The 12,872-nt window shown below is 37.3% G+C and overlaps 3 protein-coding genes across 3 annotated transcripts; all 3 read left to right on the top strand.

Annotated features, from left to right (window-relative positions):
- Positions 1–400: 400 nt before the first annotated feature.
- LOC133201625 (uncharacterized) lies at positions 401–3,721 on the top strand. Its single transcript, XM_061337416.1, has one exon. The coding sequence runs from the start codon at positions 401–403 to the stop codon at positions 3,719–3,721; it is 3,321 nt and encodes a 1,106-aa protein (XP_061193400.1).
- Positions 3,722–7,189: 3,468 nt separating this feature from the next.
- Positions 7,190–7,867, top strand: LOC133201624 (uncharacterized). The gene has a single exon (XM_061337415.1). The coding sequence runs from the start codon at positions 7,190–7,192 to the stop codon at positions 7,865–7,867; it is 678 nt and encodes a 225-aa protein (XP_061193399.1).
- Positions 7,868–11,246: 3,379 nt separating this feature from the next.
- Positions 11,247–12,671, top strand: LOC133201623 (uncharacterized protein F54H12.2-like). Its single transcript, XM_061337414.1, has one exon. The coding sequence runs from the start codon at positions 11,247–11,249 to the stop codon at positions 12,669–12,671; it is 1,425 nt and encodes a 474-aa protein (XP_061193398.1).
- Positions 12,672–12,872: the final 201 nt, after the last annotated feature.

The following is a 12,872-nucleotide window of genomic DNA, read 5'->3' as shown; positions in this document are numbered from 1 at the left end:
AATACAATATCAATTTTGAGGAATTTCCAGAAGAAGAAAACAAAGGATTTGTTCGGCGATTATTTAGAGACATGTTAAAAACGGTCAAATATGAAATGCAGTGTAATCCTAACGATTACTTACGTTTGAACATACGTCATCCTTCTCTGAAATCTGAAATCTGGTACGAGTTTACCCAATGTAAACATTTGAACGAGGAGGTCATTTTAAACAAAATAGAAGCCGTTCAACAATCTAAAAAGATTTTAAACTGGGAGACGGGTCTATGGAATTCGACATGTTTCATGTGAAATATCCTCAAGGAAGTGGTGGAAATAATACCAAACACCTGATGATCAATAAGGACACTTTCCTTAAAGGAAAAAAATCTATCGTTCAGATCGATAATCCCTGGGATAAGATGTGTTTAGCTAGAGCTATTGTCATCACCCGGTTACACAGTGAAAAACCAGAAAATCCCGACCTGGAATGGGAAAAAAGATGGAAACGTATGCGGATAGGAGATGTAAGGAGTAATGATCAGAAAAATCAAGCTAAAGCTCTCATGGAACAAGCCGGGTGTGATATTCATCAATCTTGTGGACCCGAAGAATGGGGGAAATTACAACAAGTGTTATATCCTCAATATCGACTGAAAATATTTCAGATCAAGTCTATGTCTTCTAAATTCTCCTTAGAACCTATCTACAAAGGGAATGGACAAGGAATTTCTTTAAACATTTTGTTAGAAGATCATCATTACCATGCCATTTTATCCATGCCTGGTATGACAGGGTGTCAATATTATTGTGATCATTGTGATGTAGGGTACAGAAACATCACAGACCATCGATCCAAATGTCCTTTTCGATGTGATTTTTGCTTATCTTACCCTCCATGTCCTAAAGACGGGAGCCAGATTTCATGTCCTCATTGCCAGGGATTTTTTAAGAATAGAGGTTGTTATGAAAATCATTTACGACCTTACAGTAAAAATACGACAACAACCATCTGTAATTTAATGGGACGATGTGATCAATGTCAGAAATGGATGCCTAAAAAATTATTATCTCATCACTTATGCGGAGGACGGAAACAATGTAAGATCTGTAAGAAAATTGTACAGAATGATCATCAGTGTTACGTTCAACATAAACCTCCCAAAAAGAAGAAGGGAAAAGAGACATTACAGATTTACATTTATTTCGATTTCGAATGTACCCAGGAAAACGGTATTCACATTCCTAATCTGTGTGTAGCACATCGGGTCTGTCAACATTGTGGGCATTTACCCATTGAGGATCCTTGTCCTCATTGTCGCCACATGGGACCCCGTCAACTTGTGTTTAAAGGATTAAATACCTTAAAAGACTTCATGGACTGGTTATTACAACCCATCAGCAAAGGAAATAAGAATGGTGCTTTATTACACGACGAGGCCATCATCATTGCTCACAATTTCAAAGGATATGACGGACAGTTCATTTTAAATTACCTGGTGCATTCTGCTTGCATTAAACCCACCGTCATCCAAAACGGGAGTAAAATCTTATCCATGGAAATCCTTGGATTGAAATTCATCGATTCTTATAATTTTTTACCTTTTGCTCTGTCCAAGATGCCTTCCGCTTTTGGATTCACCGAACTGAAAAAAGGGTATTTCCCTCACTTTTTCAATACGGTACAGAATCAGAATTACGTGGGGCCTTATCCACCTGCGGCATTCTACAATCCGGACGACATGACTATTAGTGGACGACAAGCTTTTTACCAATGGTATGAACAACAAGCTGGAAAAGTGTTTGATTTCCAGAAGGAATTTTTAGAGTATTGTATTTCCGACGTCGATATTTTACGACGATGTTGTGCTCAGTTTAGATCCACCCTCAAGAATTTAGTAAATGTAGATCCCTTTCAGGAATCTATCACTTTTGCCAGTGCGGCCAATTTAGCTTACCGTCGAGGATTTATGGCCGAAGATACCATTGCCATCATTCCTAACCTGGGATATCAACCTGCGCGTCAATATTCGGCCAAAGCCTGTCGGTGGTTAACCTTTTTGAGTCAACAGAGTGGATCTCACATCCAACATGCGAGAAACGGGGGAGAAGTCAAGATCGGAAGTTATACTGTAGACGGATATCAGGAAGATAACCACACCCTGTACGAATTTTACGGATGTTATTGGCACGGATGCCCCACCTGCTTTTCCAATCTACAGACCGAAACTCATCCTCATCAACCCCAATGGACTTACCAACAATTATATGAAGAAACTTTAAGAAGGAAATCAGTCTTAGAGCAAATGGGGTACAATGTCACCTCTATCTGGGAGCACGAATTCGATCAACAAGTGCAAAGAGATGAAGTTTTACAGAATTTTTTATCAGACCTCAACATTTCAGATCCTTTAAACCCCCGAGAGGCTTTGTATGGAGGTCGGACCAATGCTACACGATTATATTGTGAGGAAGGAAAAATGAGATACATAGACGTTTGTTCTCTGTACCCTTACGTGTTAAAACACAGACCTTTTCCTGTAGGGCATCCTCAAATCATTACCGATCAATTCCAAGACGTCAGATCCTATTTTGGACTCATTCATTGTCGGGTCTTACCACCTCGAGGGCTCTATCACCCCGTTTTACCTTATCGCACAGGAGGTAAGTTATTATTTCCCTTATGCCGAACTTGTGCAAAACAACAAGACCCTAAACATCGATGTCGACACAATTCCCATGAACGCAGTCTCACAGGTACCTGGGTGACCACCGAATTACACAAAGCCTTGGACATGGGGTATACTTTAGAGAAGATATACGAAGTTTGGCATTTTCCAGAAAGCAGCACAGATTTATTCAGACCTTACATCGATACTTTTTTAAAGATCAAACAAGAAGCGTCTGGATTTCCACCTAAGTGTCAGACGGAAGAACAGCAATTAAATTACATTCGTCAAGTGTTAGAAAAAGAAGGGATTAGAATGGATTGGTTAAGTATCGAAAAAAATCCAGTGCAAAGAACCATAGCTAAACTTTTTTTAAATTGTTTGTGGGGAAAATTTGCTCAACGTCTGTTATTACCAAAAACGAAATACTTAACGGAAGAGGAGGAATTACATCAACTCTTACAAGATTCGACCAAAGAGATTAAAGGGATCCAACTCTTAGAAAATAAAGAAAATCCGGATTTAGATATGATGTTAGTCAATTATCAAGACAAAAATCAATTTGTAGAAGAATGTCCCTTTGGAAACATAATACTGGCCTGTTTCACTACCGCTCATGCCCGATTACACCTCTACGAGACTTTACAACCTTTAGGAGATCGGGTGCTTTATTTCGATACGGATAGTATCATTTACCAACATAAGGAAGGACAATTTAATCCGATTCTTGGAAACAGTTTAGGAGAATGGACTGATGAATTGGACGGGGATCACATTATCAAATTCATGTCAGGAGGCCCCAAAAATTATGCTTACCTTACCTCCAAGGGAAATTCCAGCCTTAAAGTCAAAGGATTAACTCTCAATTATCGGGCTTCTAATATCGTATCCTTAGAGACTCTAGAAAAAATGCTCAAGAAAGAAATAGATGAAGTCACAGTGTCTTATCCTTACAAAATACAGAGGACCCGAGATCATCAAGTCAAGACAGTACCTTTAGAAAAACAATATAGAATTGTTTACGATAAGAGACAGATCTTGAAAGATTATAACACTTTACCTTATGGTTATTAAAAAATGATGGTTATTGACTATAAATAAAGCATTGGAACTACCTTTGTCTTCATTTGTCATCATGCAACATGAGGAGACACCTCTCCCCTCTTTTCTTTTAAAACATGAATTTACCATGGTGGTAGCAGGACCTTCTAAATCTGGCAAAACGGAATTTGTCAAGAAATTAGTAGAAAATTTACATTGGATTACCCCCTGCCACAAAAAATTGTGTGGTGTTATCGGGAATGGCAACCTGCTTACACTTCTCTAAGAGATCGGGTGTTTTTCATTCGAAATATTCCCGAAGACGATGAGAAATTAGTGGCTAATTTAAATATACCACACTTACTCATTTTTGACGACATGATGGGAGGAAAAGCCATTGAATCCATCGTGGATTGGTTTACCCGTAAAGCTCATCATCGGAATACCAGTGTGATTTACATCACTCAGAATTTATTTGATAGGGCAGCATCACATCGCACCATTAGTTTGAATGCTCATTATTTAGTCTTGTTTAAAAATCCCCGAGACAAATCTCAAATCAGTGTCTTAAGTCGTCAGTTAGCCTTACCTCATTTGATGTCCGCTTATCAAGAAGCTACCAATGTTCCTCATGGGTATCTCTTGGTGGATTTGAGTCCACACACCCCAGACGAATACAGATTGAGAAGTCGATTGTTTGAATGGTTAACTATACACATGCCTCAAGAGTATAAATAAAAATGTATCATCCTCACCCTTGTCATTTATCATTCAACTCTCATCATGGCACCATCAGCCAAGAGTAAATTAGTGAAAACTTTAAGACGTTTACAGCGGGAAAAAGATCCTGCTAAGCGAGCTCATTTAATTGAATTAGGGCGTAAAGCCTTATTGAATTGGTTTGCTATGGGAGCTCGAAATTTAATGAAAGGAGTCTTACCCATTAATAAACAGACTCAGAGATTTATTGATCATCATCGTCAAGATTTAGGTATCATCGCTGATAAATCAGCTACCGAGGAAGACAGAAAAAAAGCTATTTTAAAACGTGGCGGAGCAGGATTTTTAGAAGGAGTCATCATTCGTCATTTATTTAAATGGAATACCCCTAAAAAACGACGTGCTCGTCGTTTGAAAAGTGTGGTGGTAAGAGTCCAGAACAAAAAGACAAAAAAGAGAGTTTTACCCAATTGGATGGTTCGACTAGGTGGGGGCTCAAACAATAAGAAAAAACCTTCTCAAAAGAAGAAGAAGAAAAGAAAAAATCCAAAAACTCCAGGTCCACCTAAAACTCCAGCTCAACGTAAAGCTATGCCTAAAAGTCTAAGAAATGAAATTAATCAGTATTATAGAGAACAAAGACAAAAAACTATTGGAGAGTTATTAAAGAAACAAGCTGAAATGAGAATGGATCGTGCTATGGCACCCATAGGCAGTCAAAGAGCCCCGGATTTATTTCCTCAAGTTAATGTAGGAATTCCTTCTCCTGGAATTAAAGTACCCATACAGACTCCTAAAATAGCCCGCTTTCAACCTTTATCTGCTTCTACACCTAAACTTCCAAAAGGAATGAGATATAAATGTCGATATTGTTCCAAAATTTATGTCACCGAAAAAAATAGAGATAAACATGAGAAAGACAAACATGGCATGTATGCTCCTCCTCCTTAAAAGAGTATAAAAGGAGGACACACTGAGGGACACCTCTTCATTATTTGAAAAGGATGGCTAAGAAGAAGAAGAAGAAGAAGACTTGTTGTTCTACAAGATTAAAATCTCATGGGGCTCTTTTAAGAGTGTTATCTAACCCTCATTATTCTTCACCCTTAAAGACAAGTATTTTAAAACATTGTTCTGGAGATTGTATTCTGAAGATTTGTGAGATTGTGTACAACCTATTAAAAGGAGTGTTACCTCTCAGTTCGGTTCAGAAACGAAAACTAGCTGGAAAGAAACACATCTTAAGGAGACTAATTCAACCTCAATCTATTCAGAAAAGACGAGCTTTGTTAGTCCAGCAAAAAGGAGGCCTCTTCCCTCTTTTACTCGGTCCTTTACTAATAGGAGCAGCATCTCTCCTAGGGGGAAAATGAGTCGTAAAATGGTATTAGTTCCTGAAGTCTTATTGAATGAACTTAAAGGAAAATTACCGAAACCTCCTGAATTTCAAACTACTCTCAGTTTAGGTCAGGAATTAGAGGACATTACAAGACGTGAAGATTTAACCCCAGAAGAAAAAGTCGCTTTATATGGTCAAGAACTTCATCGCTATAGAAATTATTTAGAAAAAGCTAGACAGGAACCTATTTCTAAACCGAAAATTCCAGCAGCAGCAGCTCCAGCAGCAGGAGCAGCTCCAGCCCCAGCAGCAGCAGCAGCATCACCAGCAGCCCCAGGTGAGATTGAAGATGAAATTCTTGAAACCGTCAATAAAAACATGAAAAGAAAAGCTGGATTATTATTAAATCATTTAAAGAAAAACCCTAAAGTGTTAACTTGGAATGAAGAAGGTGAAATTAGTTATCGAGGTCAAAAAGTTGCCAATTCTAACATTGTGGATTTAATGGCTGATAGTATGAGATCTCAGTCTCGTAAAAATCATCCGGTTCCTACAGGATTAGAACAATTTGCTCAAGCTTTAAAAGAGACCCGTACTCCTCTGGAATACCTGAGTAATGGAAACCTTATAAAAGCCATGCAGAAACCTGGAAAAATCAGTACTCCTAAAAGTATCTTCAGTGATAGTGAGGACGAGGGCGATAGTGGATTTAAAGATGCTTCTTCATTTTTGACCCCTATTAGTAGACCTGTAGGAGATAGAGGAATAAAAAAATCCACTCCTAGACCTCTGTTAAATTTATCGAAGGCCATCAAAAAATCTAAATTAAGTCCAAGTTTACCTAAAAAGAGATTAGAAGAGATCGAGGAAAATTGGCTTCCTTTACCTATGAAGAAATGAAAAAGAAACAAGTGGAAGATATTTTAAAAGAGATTTATTATGATCCTAAAAGAGGGTACGGAGGAATACAAGCTTTGTATCGTCAGGTCAAACCTTCAGGAATTTCCCTGAAAAAGATTCGAGACTGGTTAAAAGAACAAGATACTTATACTTTACATAAACCCATTCAAAGAAAATTCCGCAGACAACAGACTAGAGTGACCGACATAGATGAACAATGGCAATTAGATTTAGCAGATGTGTCCGGTTTAAAGAAATATAATGATGGATATACTTTTTTATTGTGTGCCATTGACGTCTTATCTAAATATGCCTGGGTAGTGCCTTTAAAACAGAAAACGGGAAAAGAAATGATTTGAGGATTAGAAGAGATTTTTCAACAAGACGGACGACGTCCCATCCGCATTCAATCCGATCAAGGCAAAGAATTTACCAATAAAGAATTCTTACACACTTTTAAATCCATTCATTTTTTTACTACTCGTAATACGGACACTAAAGCCAGTATCGTGGAACGATTTCAAAGAACCCTCAAAGCACGCATGTGGCGTTATTTCACTCGTCATAAAACCAGACGATATGTAGACGTCTTACCGGATTTAGTATATGCTTACAATCATTCTTATCATCGAAGTATTAAAAGAGCACCAGCTCAAGTGAATGCTTCTAATGTATTAAAAGTCTGGAAAACTTTATATGGGGAAAAATCTCAAACATTCCCTAAAAAACCTCAATTTAAACAAGGAGATCGGGTCCGCATTAGTAAAGCTAAACGCATTTTTGAAAAAGGATATTTACCCAATTGGACTACAGAATTGTTTACCATTTCTAAAAGAGTACCTGGAAGATATCCTTATGTGTATAAAATCCAAGATGATCATGGTGAGGAATTAGAAGGCACTTTTTACGAAAAAGAATTACAACAGATTAATAAAAAAGATGATGTGTACGAAGTAGAAGAAATTTTGGGGTATAAAAAGCGACGTGTCGGGAAAAAAATCATTCAAGAAGTCAAAGTGCGGTGGAAAGGATATCCTCCTAGTTTCGATTCATGGATTCTCCAAACGGATCTCATTCAACAATTACATGATACTAATCGCAAATATTGGATGGTCTGTGTGAGTTCTTCCGTAGGATACATTATGCCTAGTCCTACCCTAATGCATCATACCCCTAAGAAGACCACAAATCCAGGGAGTCTAAAAATAGAGACACAATAGAGTATATATAAAAATAGACACAAATCCAGAGAGTCTAAAAATAGAAACACCCTAGAGTATATAAAATGGAACAAGTCCAAAAAAAATTGATCATTTCTGATTTCACTGAGACAGAGAGAGAGAGAGAGAGAGACAGAGCACACACAAAAAAATACAATGGAGTATTTAACCTCAGAGTATCGTTGGAAAATGAAAGGTTCTACTAAGAAAGGAGAATGGATGAAAAACAAACAAGAATGTATTCAAGATTTCAAAGATAAGAATCCAGGAAAACAAAAAGATGCCACCCTGTATAAGAGAATGAAGTTTCCAGACCATCCATGGGTAATTACACATAAGATGGCAATATTAGGGGGTCGAAAGGAACCTAAGTATCAGGAATTCAAATGGAAAGTGAAATATGTCTTGTTTCACAAACAAAAAGGACCAGAAAGGACTTGGATTCAAGGAAAATGGATGGAAAGAGCCAAAGAGTGTATCCAAGATTATCTAAAAGTGCTCTTAAAAGGATACAGTATCATGGACTGTGCTTGTGAAACAGAATATTTGTACATGAGAAGATCTTTTCCCATAGATGAAACAAAAGAAGTGTACAAAAGTTTTGAATGTTTATTAATATGATTGTTTTTGTTATGATTGTTGTTATTATGAATAAAAAAAAAACACACAAAAATTACAAGTCTTATTTTTTGATCTGTATCACATTTTTTTTAGTGTGATTAATGACGTCACAATGGACATACTTGAATCGATGCCAAGATTTGTGTATTACCTGTGTATTAATGACTCAGCAAAAAAAAAGTTTTTGCACACAGCACACTCATGTGGCCAGGTGTTTTCAGAATCAGATCTCGTGCTAAAAAATAAATATAGTAACAAAATTCTAAAAATAAAACACAGAAAAAGGGTATATAAAGCTTAGTTTTGAGTACACTGCGCTCAATCATGATTTTTTCTTGGAGACTGGCCTATTTGATTGACGTAGAAAAGTATTACTGTCATTACTGTGATAGGAAAATGAACCAATGGCGTACATTTACGGTGTATGATTATCCCGGATGGCATCACAGAACTTATCGAATTTGCGAGCATTGTGAAATGACTTTTCCTCACTGGTTTGTGAATGATCCCCCTTCTATGGAGACCTGTGGATGTAGCTGGTGCATTAAATATTTCACATGGAAGTTCGGGGTAGAGAATATGGTGCCCTTATGGGTCAAAGTGACCAGAAAAAGAGCTTTAAAGAAATGCCTGACCTGCTGGGAGGAAAATACGGAGGGGAGATGGAAGTGTCAACAATGTCGACAATATCCATGCTGTGAGAAATGTGTCGAGAAATTTGTCGTGACTTGCTACAGACTTTGTCCCTTATGTAGATATGAAGGAAATAAATCATAAAATGAAATGTGTATAAATTATTATTATTATAAATAGAAAGGTCAGAAGTGAATTTGTCTCAGTCTCTTACTGAACATGGCTGAGAATAGTGGTTTTTACATGACATTACCTAGTGATAGCTCCATGCAATCTTTTCCGGGGAATACGACCGCTCAATTTAAAACTTTATTACCACAATCTGTGGATTTAACGGATGGTCAATGGGAAGTAGCATTAACCGAAATGATTTATCCTTGAAGTATAGAAAATATAAGTCAGGATGAATCTTATATCGAAGTGTGTATAGTGGAAAAAGTTCCACCTTTTTTTAAAGGCGTTTCACCCTCAGAGAAACTGGATCTCGAGGACCCCGATAAGTACCAGTGGGGACGGTTTCAATTATTGAAAAGTACTCCCATTAATTTTCAACAAACCCAGCTTTTAGTAGATTGGAGTAAAGCTTATTGGTTAATCGGTACTTATGATCCTAAAGAGAAATTGAATTTGTATCGACTTCGATTTAGACCGGGACCTTATCCGAACCCAACAGCTATCCTGGCAGAAATCAATGAAGGTTTAGTACAGACCATGAAAAAAATCTGGAAAAAGTATCACAAATGGACCGAGAAAAAAAACCCCACAGATCAAGGAAGTGATGACGATGATGATGTGTATGGAAATTTAAAACAAAGCTTAAAGACAGTGATACAAGACCTGAAAGAAGAAGAAGAAAAACCCTCAAAAATTGAGATGAAATTTAATTATCGGAAGGATTTCAATCGAGTGAATTATGTCACTCATTTACGTCAAATTCCCATCTTTGTACGTCTTCCCTTAAGTCTGGCTTATAAATTAGGATTTCATGATTCTAAATTAGTCCCGGAAAATTGGACAGAAGACACGACCAAATGGATTAACATCAGTTATCTGGCTCCAGACACTGTAGATTTATATCGAAATTTAAAATCCATGTATGTGTATTGTGATCTGATTCAACCCCAGACCGTAGGATCGAATGCCTTGAAATTATTAAGAGTGGTCCCTTGTCAATTTGAACATAAAGACAATCAATGTAAATGGGAACCCATCCGTGCGGAATATCTCCCTTTGAGTAAAAAACATTTTGATACCATTGAGATACACATCATGACACCTTTAGGAAAACCCATGCCCTTTTTAAGTGGAAAAACTCTAGTCAAACTTCATTTTAGAAAAGTGTACTGAGATGAGTGTACAGCTTTTTTGTTACATCCTATTGGGAGTCATGATTTGTCTGATATGTTGTCTATATTGTATTCAGCCCTAAAAAGAAGGGGTATAAAAGGAAGTCCTCAGAGTGCAGAAAAGTCAGTTTTTAAGAAAACTGATCACCATGCAGTATCATCCAGGAATATTAAGACAGAGAGGACACGGTTGGACTTATCATAAAGGTTTATTAAGACAAAAAGGACACGGGTTTGGTCTTTTAGCTCCAGTGTTGAAATTAGCAGCTCCACTAGTCAGTAATCTATTAGGTGGAATATTAGGAGGGGGTCAACAGCAACCACCCCCACCCCCACCACCAGCTTATTATTATCCACCCCCAAAAAACCATCAAAGAGGGGAAGGATTTTTTACAGATTTACTGAAAACGGGAGCTAAACATGCCTTGACCGCTGCTGCTAGAACGGGGTTAGATGTGTTAGAAAATAAGAGATCTTTAAAAGACGCTATTAAAACTCACGGAATACAAGCCCTGAAAAATACGTCGGGAATGGTAAAACAAAAAATGAATCTAGGAGATAGTAAGAAAAGAAAAAGAAAACAGACAGAAAAAGTTCTGTTGGCTAGAGGAGGTCCTAAGAGAAAAAGAAAAAATCAAGGAGGTAATGTACCATTAACAGCCCCAGTGAAGAAGAAGAAAACACGGTCTTTAGATGTCTTTGACTGAGAGACTATAAATAGAGAGGTGTGAGGGAAAAGAGTTTCATTTGTGAAAAATCAATCTTGGTAGACAGACATCATGTTACAACCCGATTCCTGTGCTTGTGGGATGGACAATTTACAATTGTTCCAAGTCCCTCCCACTAATATTGCTTTAGAAGAATCCAAATGGGAAGAATATTATCCTATTTCTAGTACTTTAGATTCAGAGACAGCTCCGATCGAATTTGAAATTAAAGGACAAGGAGATCAATATCTAGATTTATCTCAAACTTATCTTCAAATGGTATGTCAATTTGTCCAAAATGATGGAAGTGATCTGGCTGGAGATCCTGCTAAAACAGCCCCAGTGAATAATATCTTACATTCCTTGTTTACGGAAATTGATGTCAATGTCAATGGAAAAATAATCACTCCAGGGACCGATACTTATCCTTACAAAGCTTATCTGGAGAAATTACTGTCTTACAAACCCAGAACTTTAGCCACACAAATGAAAGCCTGTAGTCTATGGGAAAAAGATACGGCAGGACATATGGACGAAAGAGGGCTAGCAGCTCTTGATGTGGCTGCTAATAAGACATTTAATGTTTCCAACGCTAATACTGTGACCATTAACAAACCCATCATTCCAGCATACCCAGCCAATTCTAAAAACGAAGGATACAGAAAACGTCATGAAGCCATAGATGCTAGTAAGAAAATTACTTTGTTGGATCGTTTACATCTGGATTTGTTTCAACAAGATCGATTTCTACCGAATGGAGTTGACGTCCGTTTGAGATTTAATCGAGCTAGACCTGATTTCTACATGATGACGGCTCAAGCCAATACGGGAAAAGTCAAAATATTAAGTATGGTCTTGTGGGTGAGAAAAGTGAAACCTTCCCCTACTTTAATGAATCAGATCAATCAAACTTTGAATACTTACAGAGCCAAATATCCATTAAGAAGAGTGGAAGTCAAAAGTTTTACCATACCTACAGGAACTCAATCTAAGATTACCGATCATCTGTTTCAAGGCCAGATGCCAAAAAGGGTCATTTTAGGGTTTGTGGAGAATGCGGCTTTTAATGGAGATAAAACTAAAAATCCCTTTAATTTTCAAAATTTTGGGATTAAAAAATTAGATGTTAGTATCAATGGAGAGACCATGATGACTCGTTGTTTCGAACCTAATTTTAATGAAGATTTATATCTGAGATCTTATCTGAGTATGTATCAAGCTTTGGGAAAATTAGGAGAAGATTGGGCTCCGGACATTACCTTAGAAGAGTATAAAAACGGATACACTTTATGGGGGTGGGATTTCACGAAAGATCAAGAAGCCCAATCGGATAAATTTCATCTCATAGAAACAGGAAATTTAAGAGTAGAAGTCCAATTTACGAACAATACGGCTACCACTTTAAATTGTGTGGTGTATGCAGAATTTGATAACCTCTTAGAAATCAACAAACAGAGAGAAGTGAGCATTGATTATCAATGGATACAGGACAGTTGAGAGAAGTGTTATCTAGAGAATTGAAGAGTTCGTTTGGTGGAGTGTATCCTTTAGATTTATTACCAGATCAATTAAAATTTGGAGAAAAAGCCATTGTAGTCAATACAGATCCTCAAGATCAACCTGGAGAACATTGGGTGTGTTTATATGTAAGCAGTCCAGTGGTAGAATATTTTGATTCTTATGGATTTCCTCCCTTAC

Source organism: Saccostrea echinata, unplaced genomic scaffold (genome assembly GCF_033153115.1).
Source record: "Saccostrea echinata isolate AGI-Se365-2 ecotype Australia unplaced genomic scaffold, CSIRO_AGI_Sech_v1 ptg000045l, whole genome shotgun sequence".
Taxonomy (NCBI): domain Eukaryota; kingdom Metazoa; phylum Mollusca; class Bivalvia; order Ostreida; family Ostreidae; genus Saccostrea; species Saccostrea echinata.
The sequence above is the reverse complement of the archived record's forward strand: the minus strand, read 5'-3'. Positions and strand labels throughout refer to the sequence as shown.

What these genes read in the sequence shown, in the direction of transcription:
- LOC133201625 (XM_061337416.1), top strand. Translation starts at nt 401, where the DNA reads ATGTGTTTAGCTAGAGCTATTGTCATCACCCGGTTACACAGTGAAAAA.
- LOC133201623 (XM_061337414.1), top strand. Translation starts at nt 11,247, where the DNA reads ATGTTACAACCCGATTCCTGTGCTTGTGGGATGGACAATTTACAATTG.
- LOC133201624 (XM_061337415.1), top strand. Translation starts at nt 7,190, where the DNA reads ATGTGGCGTTATTTCACTCGTCATAAAACCAGACGATATGTAGACGTC.